At 47.1% G+C, this 18786-nt stretch overlaps 1 protein-coding gene across 1 annotated transcript in view; it reads right to left on the reverse strand.

Moving 5' to 3' along the window:
- elac2 (elaC ribonuclease Z 2) overlaps positions 1-18786 on the reverse strand; it is a 66939-nt gene that overhangs the window by 16666 nt on the left and 31487 nt on the right. The window contains exons 15-19 of the mRNA XM_038777039.1: positions 16046-16167; positions 14131-14227; positions 13310-13448; positions 10843-10881; positions 8303-8412 (exon numbers count right to left, since the gene is read on the reverse strand). Of these exons, the coding sequence (XP_038632967.1) occupies positions 8303-8412; positions 10843-10881; positions 13310-13448; positions 14131-14227; positions 16046-16167 (507 nt within the window). The remainder of the gene's footprint in view (positions 1-8302; positions 8413-10842; positions 10882-13309; positions 13449-14130; positions 14228-16045; positions 16168-18786) is intronic.

An 18786-nucleotide genomic window follows, 5' to 3' on the forward strand; every position in this document is an offset into this window, starting at 1 on the left:
TTGTATGGATAATGCTTATATACACATTTATAATTGGAACATATTGGATAGAAATAGGATATTTAACCAGATGTTCTTGTACGGATGATGGAAGAAAGGATAAGATGATACTGTGAATTCTTGGAACTAAAGTTCAAATACCCAGTGACTTTTCATCATCACCATCATAGAATCCCTACAATGCAGAAGGAGGCCATTCGGCCCATCGAGTCTGAACCAACTCTCTCAAAGAGCACCCGATCGAGACCCAATCCCCAGCACTATCCCAGGAACCCCACCTAAGCTACACATCCCTGGACACTAAAGGGCAATTTAGCACGGCCAATCCACCTAACCTGCACATCTTTGGACTGTGGGAAGATCCCGGAGCACCCAAAGGAAACCCATGCACACACGGGTAGAACATGCAGACTCTACAGAGTCACCCAAGGCCGGAATTGAACCTGGATCCCTGGTGCTGTGAGTCAACAGTGCTAATCACCATGCGTATGACTGCTGGTTACAGCACTGAAGTTGGCCATTCAGGCCTTTGCGTCTGTGCTCTCTCTGCGAGAGCAACACAAATAGTCCCAACCTTCCCCCACCCTCATAATTCTGCAATTTACTTTACTTTACACGATTGCTTAAGTCTCTTTTGAAAGCCACAATTGAATTTGTCTCCACCAGCTCTCATGCAGTGCATTTCTGATCCTAATCAGCCGCCATTTTTTTTCTACCTGCTGCTTTTGATGGTTTTGCCACTCGCTTTAAATCTTGGCCTTCTGGATCCCGACATTTCAGTCAGCAGGAACAGTTTCTCCCTATCCAGTCGGTCCACGCCCCCTGGTGATTTTGAGCACCTCTATCAAATCGTCTCTCAACGTTTTGTTCTCCAGGAACACGCCGAGCCTAGCATCTCCAATTCATCCACGTAACTGAGGTTCCTCAACCCTCGGGCCATTCTTGTGAATCTCACTGACACGCAATGTCTCAATCTCCGGTGTCGTCAGATTTTGTCAGAATAGAGATGGGAGGAAGGCTGTCTCACCAATGATGAAACAGTCTGTTCTCCAGATAGAGGTAATATATTTAACATTTAATTAAGTCTGGATAGACAACTTATCGTGAGCTTGATTATTCGTATCAAAGCTTGATTATCCGTAACCTCAACTCAATTTAGAGTCAACAGAACATAGATAATTATTAATAGTTGTGGCAGGGTAAATATTAAATCTCAGTACAAAATAAAAAAATTTAAATCTACAAAACAACACTCTGGACCTATTTAAGGATTTCAGCTTTAACATTCTGGTTCAGTTCATGTATCCCTTTTCGCAACGTGACCCACATCGCAGCGCGGCGGTTAACACGACTGCCTGACAGCGCCCAGGATCAGTGTTCAATTCCAGCCTTTTTTGAAAAATTAATTGACGGGATGAGGGCTTCGCTTGTTAGGCCAACATTTATTGCCCATCCCTCGTTGCCCTTCAGAAGGTGGTGGTAAGCTGCCTTCTTGAACCGCTGCAATCCCCAAAGTGTAGGTGCCCCCACAGTGCAGGTAGGGAGGGAAATCCAGGATTTTGACCCAGCGACAGTGAGGGAACGGCGCTATATTTCCAAGTCAGGATGGTGAGCGACTTGGAGGAGAAATTCCAGCTGGTGGAGTTCCCAGGTATCTGCTGTTCTTGCCCTTCTAGATGGTAGCGGTCGTGGGTTTGGAAGGTGCTGCCTAAGGAACCTGGCACTTTCCTGCAATGCACCTTGTAGATGGTAGACACGACTGCCTTGGGTGACTGTATGGAGATTGCACATTCTCTGAGTGTCTGCATGGTATCCCCCAGGTGCTCCAGTTTCCTCCCACAGTCCAAAGATGTGGTTAGGTGGTTTGGCCATGCTAAAATTTCCCCTTAAGTGTTCAACGGTTAGGTGGGTTTACAGGGATAGGGCGGGGGAGTGGGCCTAGGTAGAGTGCTCTTTCAGAGGGTGGGTGCAGACTCAATCGACCGAACAACCTCCTTCTGTACTGTACGAATTCTATGATGAGCCAATTAAGTACTTTTATGGGGACTTCCGGTAGTGGCCATGTCCGACTAGGTTGCATACACGGCAGCTCCCGCGGGCCGGGATCGGGGTTTTGGGCCTTTAAACGGGGTGGCATCGGCACGTAGAAGGCGAATACCGGCGTGGGAAAGGACGCTGGAGAGGTTCCCCTCACTGCTGTATGGAGGGAACCAGGAGCGGGGCCGTTAAACAAGCGATTGCGGGAAGAGAGCGGAGCGGGTCTGGGAGGACAAAATGGCAGCCGGCGCGGACCATGAAACATGGGCCCAGTGGTCGAGAGAGCAGCAAGACTTTGAGGAGCTGCTTCGCAGAGCTGAAGACGGAGATGCTGGCCCATATGAAGGCCTCCATGGAAAAGATGGTGGAGTTTCAGAAGGTACAGGAGAAGGCGATCAAAGAGGTGGAAAGGAAGGTATCCGAGAACGAGGACGAGATCCTGGGCCTGGCGGTCTGCGTTGAGGCGCACGAGGCCCTACACAAGAGATGGCAGGAGAGACTGGATGACCTCGAATATAGGACTCGGAGTCACTACCTGCGGATCCTGTGCCTCCCTGAAGGTGTGGGGGGGGGGCGGACCCGAGCACGTATGTGACTACAATGCTGGGGACGCTGATGGGCGCGGCCCTTGGAACTGGACGGGGCGCATAGAATCCTCGCGAGGAAACTGAGGGCAAACGAACCTCCGAGGGCGATGGTGATAAGGTTCCACCGCTTTACAGACAGGGAGCAGGTCCTGCGTTGGGCAAAGAAGGAGCGGAGCAGTAAGTGGGAGAAAGGAGATTCATATACCAGGACTTGGGAGCTGAACTGGCGATGAGACGTGCAGGTTTCAACAGGGCTAAGGCGGTCCTCCACAGCAAAGGGGTGAAGTTCGGGCTCCTGCATCTGGCGAGACTTTGGATAACGTACAAGGACAGGCACCATTATTTTAACACGCCAGATGAGGCGTGGACATTCATTAAGCACAAAAAGCTGGACTTGAACTAAGGGGAGCTGCACGTGGGTGAAACGCGCTGGCGGAGATGTGTAAGCGGGTGTTGGCCTGGTGTAAGTTTGTTAGTAGAATTTAAGTTTGTTTGCTTTTCTTTTCCTGTTTTTTGTTTCAGGAGGCGGGGTCACGCCCGGGTTGTGTTGTCCAGTGCATGGGAAGGATCCGGGTGGCACTTGCCCTCTTACCCTGTTGGGGGCCCGAAGGAGCCAATAGTAAGGTTGGAGATAGAGGCGGGAGCGGCCGGGTCAGCAGACTTACAGAAGCGCAATGGGGGGGGGGACAATCAGTGCTAAGCGGGTGCTTGGCATGGGGGGGTTGGGATTGGGGGGCTGGGGGGGGGGGTTCTGCTTTGCTGACTGAAGGGAAGCCAACCGTTGGGGACAGATGGAGAGTCGGGTTGGGGGGCCTCCGGCTGGAGCGAGCGGGGGGGGGGGGGGGGGGGGGGGGGGGACGGGCACATGGCCCCCCGTCCAGGCTCATCACGTGGAATGTGAGGGGCCTGAATGGGCCAGTCAGGAGGTCCCGCGTGTTGTCGCATTTAAAGGAGTTGAAGGCGGACGTGGCATTGCTGCAGGAGATGCACTTAAAGCTTGCTCACCAAACGAGGTTAAGGAGGGGATGGGTGGGCCAGGTGTTCCACTCTGGGCTAGACTCAAAGACCAGAGGGGTGGCAATTCTGGTTAGTAAACGGGTGGCATTTGAGCATCGTGGCGGATTAGGGGGGCAGGTACATAATGGTGAGTGGCAAGCTACAGGGGGCCCGGGTGGTGTTGGTGAACGTGTATGCCCCGAACTGGGATGATGCGGAATTCATGAGGCACATGTCAGGTAAAATCCCGGACTTGGAGTCAAGTAACTTGATCATGGGGGGATGGGGGGAGGAAACGTTAATAAGGTCTTGGATCCGGCGCTGGACCAGTCTAAGTCCAGGTCAGGAAAGAGACCGGTGGCGGCCAGGCCCTGTGGGAGTTTATGGATCAGATGGGGCACGTGGACCCGTGGAGATTCGCGCGGCCAAGGGCGAAGGAGTTCTCCTTTTTCTCTCACGTCCATAAAGTCTACTCGCAGATTGACTTTTTTGCGTTGAGCAGGGCGTTAATCCCGAGGGCGGAGGGGGTTGAGTATTCGGCCATTGCGGTCTCGGACTATGCCCCGCACTGGGTGGACCTGCGACTGGGGGTGGAGCGGGGGCAGCGCCCTCTCTGGAGACTGGATGTGGGGCTGCTGGCGGATGAAGAGGTGTGCGGGCGGATAAGGAGGAGCATTCAGAACTATGTGATAACGAATGACACAGGGGAGGTAACAGCGCCAGCGGTTTGAGAGGCTATGAAGGCTGTCATCACAGGGGAGTTAATATCTATTAGGTCCCACAGAGAGAAAACTGAGAGGGCGGAGAGGGAGAGGCTGGTGGGAGAGATGCTTAGGGTAGACAAGAAGTATGCGGAGGCCCCCGAGGGGGGGCTGCTAAAGGAGCGCCGGAGATTACAGGTGGAGTTCGATTTGCTGACCAAGGGGAAGGCGGAGGCGCAGTTGAGGAACGTGAAAGGGGCAGTCTATGAGTATGGGGAGAAAGCAAGTAGGATGCTGGCGCACCAACTTCGCAGGAGAGAGGCTGCCAGGGAGATCGGGGGAGTGAGGGATAAGGAAGGTAATACGGTGTTGAGCCAGAGAGGATCAATGAAGTCTTCAAGGAGTTTTATGGGAAGCTGTACGAGTCAGAACCCCCGTGGGGTGGTGAAGAGGTGAAGCAATTTATGGATCGATTGAGGTTCCCAAGGGTGGACGAGGATCGGGTGGAGGGACCATGATTGAGTTGGAAGAGATAGTTATGGGACTGGCAAGTATGCAGTCGGCCAAGGCCCCAGCTTTCCTGTAGAATTTTATAAGAAGTTCTCGGAGCTACTGAGCCCGCTCCTGCCAAGAACCTTTAACGAGGAAAGGAGAGAGGAACCCTCCCCCCCCCCCCCCCCCCCCCCCCCACCCGCCCCCGACGATGTCGCAGGCATTGACCTCGCTCATTTTGAAGAGGGAGAAGGATCCGCTTCATTGTGGGTCATACAGGCTGATATCGCTTCTGAATGTAGATGCCAAATAGTTGGCAAAGATTCTGGCTACAAGAATAGAGGACTGCGTCCCGGGAGTGATCGAGGAGCACCAGACGGGTTTTGTTAAGGGCAGGCAACTGAACACAAATGTGAGGAAGCTCCTGTGTATTATTATGATGCCTCGGAGGTAGGGGATGCAGAAATAGTGGCTGCAATGGATGCAGAGAAGGCCTTTGACAGGTTGGAGTGGGAGTACCTGTGGGAAGTGTTAGGTAGGTTTGGATTCGGGGAGGGATTCAAAGGGTGGGTAAAGCAACTGTATCAGTCCCCGGTAGCGAGTGTGTCCACGAACCGGCTGAGGTTGGAGTATTTCAAGCCGTACCGAGGGACGAGGCAGGGGTGCCCCCTATCCCCGTTACTATTTGCCCTGGCAATTGAGCCGTTGGCCATAGCGCTGAGGACTTCGAGAAACTGGAGGGGGCTGGTCCGGCGGAGGAGGAGCACCGGGTTTCCCTCTACGCAGATTACCTGCTATTGTATATTTCGGACCCGCTAGAGGGGATGGGGGAGGTCATGCGGATCCTGGGGGACTTTGGGAGCTTCTCGGGGTACAAGTTGAACGTGGGGAAAAGTGAGCTGTTTGTAATCCACGCTAGGGGTCAGGAGGAGACACTGGGGGAGCTCACGCTCAAGATGGTGGAGAGGAGCTTTCGTTATTTAGGTATACAGGGGGCAGCACGGTGGCCAAGTGGTTAGCACAACCGCCTCACGGCGCTGAGGTCCCAGGTTCGATCACGGCTCTGGGTCACTGTCTGTGTGGAGTTTGCACATTCTCCCCGTGTCTGCGTGGGTTTCGCCCCCACAACCCAAAAATGTGCAGAGTAGGTGGATTGGCCACGCTAAATTGCCCCTTAATTGGAAAAAATTATTGGGTAAAATAAATTTATAAAAAATTTTTTTTAGGTATACAGGTGGCTAGGAACTCGGATGCCCTATACAGGCTCAATTTATCTTGGTTTGTGGAGCAGATGGAGGGAGACTTTAAAACGTGGGACATGCTTCGCTTTCACTGGCGGGAAGAGTGCAGACTGAAGATGACGGTTCTTCCCAGATTCCCATTTGTGCCTCCCCATTTTCATCCCCTAATCCTTCTTCAACCTAGGGGCACGAGTAACGGCATCGCTGCCATTCTCACCAGCACGATACACCACAAGCCCGGTGGTGACGGCGGCACTAAGGGTCTGGGGTCAGTGGAGGAGGCACAGGAAGGAGGAGGGGGCCTCAGTTTGGACCCCGATATGGAAAAACCATTGATTTGTTCCGGGCAAGATAGTCGGGGGGGGGGGGGGGGGGTCCAAGGCTGGTATAGGGCAGGCATTAGAAGGATGGGAGACCTGTTTATAGATGGGACCTTCCCTAGCTTGAAGTCGCTGGAGGAGAAGTTCAGCCTGCCCCCAGGAAATGCTTTCAGGTACCTCCAGGTCCGGGATTTTCTCAAAAAACAGGTGGGGACATTTCCGCGGCTACCCCTCGAAGGATACAGGGCAGGGTTGTGTCTGGCATCTGGGTAGGAGAGGGGAAGGTGTCGGACATATACCAGAAGCTGCAGGAGGCTGAGGAAGCCTCTGTGCAGGAGTTGAAGGACAAGTGGGAGGAGGAGCTAGGCGAGGTGCTAGATGAGGGCCTGTGGGCTGATGCCCTGGGCAGGGTGAATTCGTCCGCATCATGTGCTAGACTCAGTTTATCATAGAATTAACATAGAATTTACAGTGCAGAAGGAGGCCATTCGGCCCATCGAGTCTGCACCGGCACTTGGAAAGAGCAACATACGCAAGGTCAACACCTCCACTCTATCCCCATAACCCAGTAACCCCACCCAACACGAAGGGCAATTTTGGACACTAAGGGCAATTTATCATGGCCAATCCACCTAACCTGCACATCTTTGGACTGTGGGATGAAACCGGAGCACCCGGAGGAAACCCACGTACACACGGGGAGGATGTGCAGACTCCGCACAGACAGTGACCCAAGGCGGAATCGAACCTGGGACCCTGGAGCTGTGAAGTAATTGTGCTGTCCACAATGCTACCGTGCTGCTCGCAGTTTAATTCAGTTTAAGGTGGTGCACCCAGCTCACATGACGACGGCGAGAATTAGCAAGTTCTTTGGGATGGAGGACAGGTGCGCGAGATGTGCAGGGAGTCCGATGGGCCACGTCCATATATTTTGGGCATGCCCGGTGCTTAAAGAATTCTGGCAGGGCTTTGTGAGGGCTATGTCCAGAATTTTGGACACACGGTTAAAGCCGAGTCCAACAATAGCGATCTTTGGGGTGTCGGAGGATCGGGGAGTGCAGGAAGCAAAAGAGGCCGAAGTGTTGGCCTTTGCCTCCCTGGTAGCCCGGAGACGGATCTTGTCAATGTGGAGGGACTCGAAACCCCCGAGCGTGGAGACCTGGGTTAGTGATATGGCTGGGTTCCTCAGCCTGGAGCGAATAAAGTTTGCCTTGAGAGGGTCCTTGCTGGGATTCTCCAGGCAGTGGCAACCTTTCCTTGACTTTCTCGGGGAGCGGTAAAATGTCAGCAGCAACTGGGGGAGGGGGGGTAATTGTCTATTTAATGTATATTTGAGTTTTGTATAATGATAACAGCCACCTAGTTTTGTTAAATATTTTTCGTTTATTTTTCTGTTATGTAAAAATTCTGGCTGAAAAAAGCTTTAATAAAAACCAATTTAAAAAAAAAGTACTTTTATGAAGCATAGTCACCTCTATAAATGTTGGGAACTATTTTAATACATTTAAACTCTCACTAGCACAGGGCAGCACAGTGGTTAGCACTGCTGCCTAACAGCACCGAGGATCCGGGTTCGATCCCGGCCCCAGGTCACTGTCCATGTTGAGTTTGCACATTTTCCCCATGTCTGCGTGGGTCTCACCCCCACAACCCAAAAGATGTGCAGGGTAGGTGGATTGGCCACGCTAAATTGCCCCTTAAGTGGAAAAAAAATGATTTGGGTACTTGAAATTTAAAAAAAAACTCAAATGCAGAGAACCTGCAAGGTTTATTGGAACTGTTCTACACTTTACTCCTCCAACTTCCTTTTTTGTGACAGGAAACCATAATTAGGTTTACTTATTTTACCCAGTTTCACCTCTCTCCCTGTCCCCACCCAAAAAAACATAGCTTGACCGACAGAATTATTCTCCCGAGTGTAAACTCACTTGATATGTCGGAGAATCTCTTGGCAATGGTTATGATACTGGTTCAACCAAGTCATGATCTGTAATGGGCCCACCAGTAAAACTGGGCTGAAGGCTTTACCTAGTGAAACCTGAAAAAAAAAATAGCATTTACTGCTGGTGAACAGAGGGAAAAATTGAACAATAACAAAGTCTTCAGTAATGTTAAACCAATGTGCTTAAAACGGATGGAGGCAGCGTGGATACAAAATTGGTTAAGGGACACAACTCAGGGATATGGTGGTAAACAATTGTTTAGTGAGGAGGAATGTAGACAATGGCATTCTTCAGGGCTCTGTGTCAGATCGCTGCTCTTTCCTATATATATATATAGCTGGACTTGGGTTTATAGGGCAAAGTTCAGTAAACAGTGAAGAGGATAGCAAGACACTTCAGAAGGAATTAGAAAAACTGGTGAAATGGGCAGACGAAGAGTTCGATTCAACCAAAATATTTCTGAGTGTCATTTTGGGCGAGCTAGGCAGGGCGTTTTCAACGACATTTTGGATGAGATCCACACAGCTATTCAACCAAACTTAGTCATTTTGTTGGGCCATGGGGAGTTTCTCCCTGGTCAAGCCCACACTTCAGAAATTTTTTCGGGCTACCATTTTGAAAGGCTGTCTCATTTCTAGCTGAGTTTGAAGGTGCCCCTCATTCCCTGCTCACGGGCAATGTCATTGCACAAATGGGTATTACTCCACACCAAATGAAGACACCCTGTCATGGAGTCGATGACAGTGTCGCTGCCAACCTGACAGTGCCAGGGTGGCAGCACAATGGTGCCACGCTGGCAACACCATGGTGCCTGGATGCCAGAGAGCCACCCTACCCCGTTCCCGACCACCAGGGGTCTCTAATGGCCTGGGAAACTGTCAAAGTGCCGTTAGGCCTGGTCCATGTTTTTGTGGGCCAGTACTAAATGGCGCCCTGTCCAGGCCTCGCTGTACAGCTCATTTAAATATGTATGTCTGGATCTCACCCAGCCTGGGCGAAATCCAAATCACGACGTCTCACGAGGTTCAGGTGAATCTTGCGAGACGTGTCAGAGGTCGCATATTTCAGGAGAGGCTCCTCACGAGATGCACCGCCCTCGTGCATCACCAAGTCGGGGACGACGAGGCCGGTAAATTGTGCCCAAAATTTAATGCAAAGAAATATGAAGACATACATATTAGTTGGAAAAGTGAGGAGAGGTATTATAAATTGAAAAGTACAACTTTAAAAATGAATGCAGGGAGAGAGAGGGTGGTGTCTTCCACATATTTAAAAGTTGGCAAGAAAAGTTGAGACGGCTGTTACTTTAAAAAAAAACACATCCCGGATCTTTGGCTTTGTGAACAGCAGAATAGAATACAAAAACAAGGAGCTTGGGCATAACTTAAAACACTGGTTATGCCTCACTCAGCTAAAGTATTGTGTTCAGTTCTGGACACATTTCAGAAGGATGGCAAAGCCTTAAAAAGGGTGCAGTGCTTAATCAAAATGGTATCTGGGTTGAGAGACTTCAGTTATGTGAAGATACTAGAGAATCGGCATTGTTCTAAGTACAGAAGGCGAAAGGGGAATCTTGATAGAGAATATCAAATGATCAATGATTTTGAACAAGTAAACGAGGAGACAATGCTTCCAGAGACGGATGGGTCTGTAACCAAAGGCCACAGATTAAAACGCAAATGTTAAAATCAGTGGAGGCGACGTGAGTAAACACAGCTGTAGTGATCTGGAATGCTCTTCCTGAAATGGTGTTTGGAGGCAGATTTAATGGTAACTATCAAAGCAGCTTCTGGTTAAGTGCTTGAAAGAAAACCATTTTACAGGGTAATGGGGAACAAATATGGGAATGGAGCTGGATGGATACCTCGATCAAAGAATCAGCCACGGTTCAATGGACCGCATCAGAGTCTGTGTCTCTCCCACTCTCCAAACCAATTAATCTCTCTACTGACCTCCATGAACAAAAGAAACCTATTTTCACTCATGCCCAGTCAGATCATTCCCAATACCCGAGGGGTTTCAGGGGTACCCGCAGTACCTTTGTTAATTTTGCAAATTTGAAAAAAGCCCAAAAACACTCAGCAGGTTGAGCAGTATTGGTGGTGAAGAGAGAATACACGCCAGTGTCTGCACCTGTGTCTGCGGATTCTTTAGTGGAAGGGCTGGATTCTTTGTTATCAGACGTGCAAGAATCGAATTCTTATGAGCATGGCATTGCCACTCAATTCATCAAAGCTCCAGGTTTCTTGCATTAAACGGAGGGCGTGACAATTCCCAACAGGACCGCAAACATAACAAACATAGGCTGGGAGAAGGTCGCCTGCTCTCCTCCCTGCCCAGGGAACAGCAGTTATGCACGGGGAATTCTTTCTTAAAAAGGCAACACCGAGTTTAAACAAACTTGTAGCAATTAAGCTTTTATCTAAGATGTTATAGCTTTCTTGCACGAAAACCGCAGAGCCAATGTGCAATTGGGCACCTGTTTCGGATTTATTCAAACACATCAAAAAAGAAATCCAACTTACCAGAGCCTTTTCTCGTTCCAACAATACATTTATTAAGCCCTGTAATACATCAAGATATATTATCAAAAGGAAATGAAGAAAGCTGCACTGTGAATCACACATTGATTACCTTATTACAGTAATCATACACAGTTTCTATACAATCCCTCTCACAGCAGGGATTGTACAGTCTTTGCCCTAAACCCCTATCTCAACAGTAAAAGTGTTTAATACAGGTATGTCAAGAGTACCAGGTGGACTCACTGATCAGAGCCTCTTCATAATGCTCATTAATCCGAGTGAAGATAACATTTACAAATGAGTTGATAGACTCTGTATTTTCCATCTTGCATCTAACCATGGAGGTCTGCAGCGCGGGAGGGCAACATTCATGAATCTAACTATAAATTTTACTCGTCCAGACACAGAAACATTAAACTTAATCCACTTAAAACTATACCTTATTTCTAATGTTTACTGATACAAATATAATTCCCTTAAAACTACCTTTAGTTTGCTAACATGCAGACTTTTGTCTTCAGAAAGTGGCTTGTGGCATTCACATTCATGTTTCTGTGCCTGGACGAGTAAAATTTATAATTAGATTAATGCTAGACAAAGGCGTTTGAATGTGTGGGGGTTGGTTTCAATTCCAACTGTGTCGCTTAGCGACTGGGGCATTGCAAGGTAGAGAAGCTTTTAAGCTTTAATTTAGCCAAATTGATTTCAGTTGGAAATAGGTAGTGAAAAAGAAGGCAGATCTCGCAGCTCTGCTTGAAGCAGTTGTTTAGAAGGCTAAAGAGGGAACATCTCTCTCAGCACTGCTGTAAGAAAAGCCAAAAGATAGCGTAATGGATAGGAAAACAGATGCTGGTAGCAGCAAGGCGGCACAGTGGTTAGCATTTCTGCCACAATTCGACCCTGGCTCTGTGTCATTGTGCAGACGGACATTCTCTCCATGTTTGCGTGGGATTCAGCCCCACAATCCAAAGGTGTGCAGGATATGTCAATTGGCCACGCTAAACTGCCCCTTAATTGGCAAAATGAATTGGGTACTCTAAAATTTTTTAAAAAAATTATATTAATAAAAATCTAGCCTTTCCTTTCTGCACACTTCTTAAAAAAAAGAAAACAGATGCTGGAAACCAGGAGCTGGATTCTCCGTTTGGGAGACCAAGTCCCCACGCTGGCGTGAAAACTGTGGCATTTTACACCAGGAAAACTGCGCAAAACGTCCACCGATTCCCTGCTCGAGACGGGATTGGCTACCAGGGAGGCAGCGTAGATCTCCTTGCTCTAGCTGCCGATACGGCCTGCAGAATTGCCAGGTCCATGGCTGCGTATGTGCACTGTGGCGGTCTGCAGCGGCCGTGCACGCTTCGTGGCGGACGCAGCCCGTGGTCCCGCACCGCATAAATAGTATCCCCCCCCCATCACAAAAATAGTACCCACCCCTGTTGCTTCAACCCTGCCCCAATTCAAGACTCCCCTGCTCACAGATCAGCCGTTCCCCGACTGGCGGCACTGGACTGAGGCCGTAGCCACCATGCTGAGCCGCCGCCGGGAACTCGGCCGGTCGGGGATGGAGCATCGCGTGGCGGGCCTCAGGCAACGGCCCGAGGCCGTGAATAAGGCGTGCGGCATACTCCTAGAGTACGCCACTTTTCAGGGGGTGGAGCATCGCGAAAGTGGCACCGCCCCCAATTTGGGTCCATTGGGGATTCTCCGCCCCCTCACTGAACGGGATTTCAGGTGTCGGGGATCGGAGAATCCAGCTAGTTAAGGAAACTAGAGAAATGAAGACAAATTTCCTAGAGGTCTGGAGTTCACCAAGGAAACCAGGAACCAGGACAGGTTAAAAGTCACATAGTTGAAAAGGCATTGGACCGTGAGGCCAGAAAGATGCCTGCAGTAGAGTTAAGGTTGTGAGAAATTACTACATTTTGGGGGACATTATTTGAATTAATTGTGGAAAGCGGTGGCTGGACCTTGGAGTTTGTGTTAAAGTCTTTCAGACAAAGGAAACCTGAAGGGGAGGTGAAAAGCCAGAAAGCAAAACCTCGATAGAAGCAGGGGAGGGAAAGTATAATGTTTTAAAATGTGACTTTTGAAAGTGGAATTTGAAATCAATAGTATGAAACTGGATCATTGTGATTCTTCACTCACATTTATTATTGTCACAGAATCCCAACCACACAATATATTTCTTTACTATTCATTCTATCAGTGGTTACATTCATACAATGCACAAAACAAATATAGACAGGGCAGTGCCTTCTGACCACCATCACCTCCCCCCCACCCCCAAGTCAACCTTGCCAGCCTACATCTGTTTATTCAGAAAAAAGTCAGATCCAGGATCAAGCTACTTCAATATCCTTGCAGGTTAAAATTTTCAGTTTTCAAGAACAGGTACATTTTTATTTCTGGGCCAAAAAACAAATGACACTCGTCAGATTTGAAGATTAGGCAAAAGAAGAATACTCACTGTGTGATGGTCAGCATGCATGTGAGACAGAAAGATGGCTGACAAATTACAGAGGATCATGTCCACATCATCGCCATAGTGACGACAGAGCTGTCCAAAGGTTCCTTCACCACAATCTAATAACAGAGAGCGTGTAGCGCTAACAGTAAAACAAGTTTAATTAGGATCAAAGGATTCTTGTAATATTACTACACCTTCTTTCCTACTCTCATTCTTGAAATTTGTTGACTTTCTACCTTAGTAACAGGACTCAGTAAAAGGAAAATTGCAGCAATTTGATTAAACCATTATCGGTTGTTCCTTATTAAAGAACTTCAATGCTCCTTAAAGCATACTGGGGCTCGTGCCAGCACAGAACTCAAAGCAGGTCTCAACAACTCAAAGTGGTGCAGGAAGGAGGGAAAATATAATTTTCCGCAGATTGCCAGCAACAGAATTATGTCCAGCTGTCGCCTTTCAAGGCGTAAAAGGAAAAAGAATTGACTGGGCTTTAAAAATTTTTTTTTTTAAAAAGTCCATGACGTCGACCACTTTGTGGGTTTTTTTTAAATACAAGAGCTCTATGAACTTTATAGGCATTTTCATTGCACGGTTAGCATAGTCAAACATTCCAATGCACTTCACAGCAGCGTTATGAAACAAAATGTGCCAGTGAGCCACAGGGGGAGATATATGGGGAGATGGCCAAAAGCTAGGACGAAAACAAACAGACAAAATACGAAACACAAAGCACAAATTATGAAATTATGTGTTTTTTACTGCAACGGAATGCTCCTCAATCTATAATATCAGCAGACTGCTTTGAAAAGAAAGAGACTCACTCGATGTTCAGAATAATGGAGCTAACATTTCGGATTTTCATTGGGATGGCAGATCCAGTTCCAAGGAAAACCACCTCGGGGTATTTGTCTTCTTTTCCTGGGAATACAAGCCAAGGGTATATTTTATCAACAGAGAATAAGTTACAGAATAAGTTACAAAGGAGGTAAAAGCAGCAAATAAGACCATCTCCTAAACCATGAGGCAAAGATATTGGTGCATTACATTGACATGTCATAATCCTGGGTGTTTGATCTTTCAGTATATAAGTGACAGACATCGTGAAAGACACTGCAAGGTTCTTATTCAGTTGAGATGCCCTGAATTGTCAGCAGAGATATTGGCCAAAAGCAACTCAAAAGATTGAAATCCAACCACTGTAGCGGTTTCACATTTTAAAACAATATTTATATTCTAATTGAACAACAAATTTCTTTAAGAGCAAACCGCTGTAGGATTGAAACAGAATAATTTCATACCTTAGATCCTGAAACAATTCGTATGGAAGTGCAATTCCTAGTCACCTTCTTAACGCTTGTCAAATTATAGAGGCACGTGTCCACATCATCACCAACACTTACCTCTTAAAAGGTGCAACTGCAGCCCAAAAACGATTGAGGCAACCACAACACAAGACCACATAAATCTCAACAACATATTCCCACACACTCCCCTTACCCCTTGATGCCTTTAGAGTCTAGAAGGAAATCTATTTCCTTCTTAAATATGTTCAGTGACTTGGCATCCACAGCCTTCTGTGTTAGAGAATTCCTCTGACTAAAAAGAGGTTTCTCCTCATCACAGTGCTAAATGGCCTACCCTGTATCCTAAGAATGTGACCCCTTGTTCTAGACCCCACAGCCAAAGGAAACAACATCCATAGAACCATTGGAAAGATACAGCACAGAAGGGTGCCAATCAGCCCATCTTGATCATGCCAACCCAAAGATACCCAGGTGCTCTTCCTAATGCCACCTTCCTGCACACGGCCCATAGCCCTGCAGCTTACAGCACTTAAGGTGCAGATCCAGGTACTTTTTAAAAATGATCTTCCTCGTCATGTCCTTCAATCAAATTTGTACGGTATGACCTTCCCTGAACAAAGCCATGTTGACTATCCCTGACTGGTGTGTGCCTTTCGAAGTGACAGTTTATCGGATCTCTCAGGATTGACTCGAACAATTTGCCCACCACCAACCGGCCTATAATTATTTGGCCTTTCTTTTGTACCCTTTGTAAACAACGGATTGCATTCTCCAGTACCTTCCTGGTGTCTAGTCAAGATTGGAAAATAATCCACAGAGCCATCTGCCGTTTCCTCGCTGACCTTCAACTTCCAAGGAAACAATCAATCCGGCCCTTACGACTTGTCCACTTTCAAGATTCCAACTCCTTCAATACCTCCTTCCTTGTCATAATTATTTGATTTAATTCTTCACACTGCTCCTTTTGAACTATTATAATCCACATCATCCCTTTCCTTCATGAATACAGTGACAAAAGGTCTGTCTAATTCTCATATCCTCTGCATCTTCACACAAGTTTTCTTCTACATCTCTGATAGGTCCCACCTTTTCCTTAGCTATCCTGTTGCTCTTTATATACAGGTAAAACACTTTTGGGCTTTCCTTAATCTTGCTTTCTAATACATTTTCATGCCCTCTTTTTGATTTCCTTATTTTTTTTAAATTGATCCCTGTGCTTTCTATACTCCTCTGGGCTATCTGAGGGGTTGAGTTTTTAAGTGACTGTATTCAGTATGTCAAGCCCTGTTAGAATTTTATACGTTTCAAAGGGATCCCCTTTCTTTCTTCTAAACTCCAGTGAATACAGGCACAGTCGACCCAATCTCTCCTCATGCAACAATCCTGCCAACTCAGGAATCAGTCTGGTGAACCTTTTTTAAACCTAATTTACCTGATTGAACAACAGGGTCTGCCGCCAACACGTTTTTACATTCTTCAACTTTCTCCAAGAAGCCTGGTATTTCTGTTGCTTCTTTAATGAACTCTTCGGTGTCAGCCGTAACCACAGCGTCTCTGCATGCAGGAAGTGCAGAAAATAAAACTTGCAATTAATATTCACCCGCGGTCACCATTGATATTTGCATTGGCAATTGAGCCCTTGACAATGGCCCTTCAGGCGTCAGCTGAGTGGCAAGGGATTGCAAGGGGGGTGGAGGGGGGGCACTGGGTTTGCTGTATGCAGACGACCTGTTGTTGTTTGTGTCAGACCCGCTAGAAAGTATGGGCAGAATTATGGGCCTATTGGCGAGATTCATCGCCTTCTGCCGTTGCAAGTTAAACATTTCTGGTTTTGGGTGGGTCAGTGCGGTAGTTACCCAGATGTCAGAAATTGATTTTTCATTCTTCAAATGTTTTCTGGGTAACTAATAACAATAATAATATATTTTTATTGTCACAAGTATGAAGTTACTGCGAACAGCCCCTAGTCGCCACATTATGACGCCTGTGTGGGTTAGCTGGTACGGGAATTGAACCCGCGCTGCTGGCCTTGTTCTGCATTACAAACCAGCAGTCTAGCCCACTGAGCTAAACCGGTCCATGATACAAGACAATCAGAACCATCCAAAGTGTGCATTTTAAAATCACATTTTGAATAGTTACCAGTGCAGGGCCATTGCCCCTCAGGAGGTTTGAACTCTTCAGGCAATTGCCATGCAATCGTTAACTGGAAACGTCCATGGGGCTGCCCAACACACTTTGGGTTACCCCTAGATACACCGCCCTGGAGCTCAAAAGTTACGGCCCAAAGTCATTAGGTGCAGTTTGGGTAATAAGGAGGGAAATAAAGATCTAAATTAGCTTTACAGTATGCATTCTGGCTCAAGGAGTGTGGTTAGTAAGGTGGGTGTGGGGGTGCTTCAGGCACAGGGAGTATGATACTGTGCCAAAAACAGGCAGAACTGGATTATAAATACTCCTGAATATTTACGAGGTGTTCAGCAAAGATAATGGAGGAAAGAAAAGAGGAGGAAGAGGGGATCGCAGAGAACATTATACTGCTGGAGAGAGAGTATGTCATGGAGTCAGAGTTTCACAGCACAGAAAGAGACCCTTTGTTCCATCGTGTCTGCACGTCCCATCAAGCACCTATCTATTCTAATCCCATTTTCCAGCACATGTAATAGTTCTGATGTAGGGAGCTGTTGGGGTGGTTGATGGTCAAGAACAGAATAGACTTGGTTGCAGCAAAGAAGCACAGACGAACTACTACACTGGGTGTATTGTACAGGTCACAAAGTACTGAAGAAAATACAGGGCAACAAATTTGCAAGGAGATTAGAGAGAGGTGCAAACAATAATGGGGGGGGGGCTTCAATTGTCCTAATATAGACTAGAATAGTAATAGTGCAAGTGGTAGAGTAGAAAAGGAGTCACCCAAGTGGAGAATTTTCCAAGTCAGTAAATTTCTGGCCCAACATTGCTGTATCAGGATTTGGAAATGAGGTGGGTCAATTGTCACTCAGGCGACCTTCAGGGAATAGTATCCATAAGAGTTTAGGTTAGCTACGGAAAAGGATGAGGAACAATCCAGAGTAGGAATAATTAATTTGGAGAGGGCTAATTTCAGTGGGGTGAGAATGAACGTCACCCTCAACCCAGGTTAAATTGACAGGTAATGCTGTATCGGAACAGTGTTCTGCCTTTAAAGAGGAGATAGTCCGGGGCATTTTTATGCGGGAAAAGGTAGAAGAAACAGTCAGAGCTCCATGGATGATGAAAGAGAGTGTGGGAGAGAGAAAGATGAATATAGAAAAACGACAAATGTCAGGTTGATAATACAAGTGAGAATTAAGCCTAATATAGAACATTTAGAAGGAACATTAAAAAACAGATTGCAAGCTTTCTTGAGCCATATACAAAAGTAAATGGGTAGTAAAAAGAGGATTTATGCATAGAGACAGAGGGCATAGCTGAATATGTACTTTGCACACGTCTTCATCAAAAAGATGATTCTGCCCAAGTCATTGTGAAAGAATATAGACGAGACACTGGAACACCAACAAATTGGTAAAGAGGAGGTATCAGAAAGATTGGCTGTACTTGCTAAGTCACTAGGACCAGATCATGCATCAGAGAATAGCGAGGGAAGTAATGGAGGAAATTGCAAAGGCACTGGCTGTAATCTTCCAATCCTGGGTGTACACAGGGATGGTGCCAAAAGACTGTCCAATATTCAAAAATAGGATGCAAGAGTAAACCCAACAACTGAAGGCTCGTCAAGCACAAATCTTTGAAGGCAACAAGGTAGGTTAAGAACATGGTTAGTAAAACATAGGGATCCTGGGCTTTAGAAATAGGGGCACGAGCACGGTCATGGATCTGCCGAGTAACAGCAGAAAAACTAATTTAATAAGGCATGATAGAATGCGGTCTGCCCAGCAACAGGTAGAAATATGTCCAGCAACATCAGTAGCCACCATTCAAAAGGCAAGATGAAATGCGACTTTCCTGGTAACGAGGTTAGCAGGTTTCTAGACAGAATCAAGTGCCAATCATCCCATTAGTAGAAACAGCTCACGTAGAAAAGATTAGTGGAGGTATACGCATTAATTTCTCGAGTCAAGGAATTTGAGAGGCAGACAGCCAAATACACAGAATGGAGAATCAAAGGGGAAAAAAAGGTATAAATTC

This window comes from Scyliorhinus canicula, chromosome 18, assembly GCF_902713615.1.
Source record: "Scyliorhinus canicula chromosome 18, sScyCan1.1, whole genome shotgun sequence".
Classification (NCBI taxonomy): Eukaryota; Metazoa; Chordata; class Chondrichthyes; order Carcharhiniformes; family Scyliorhinidae; genus Scyliorhinus; species Scyliorhinus canicula.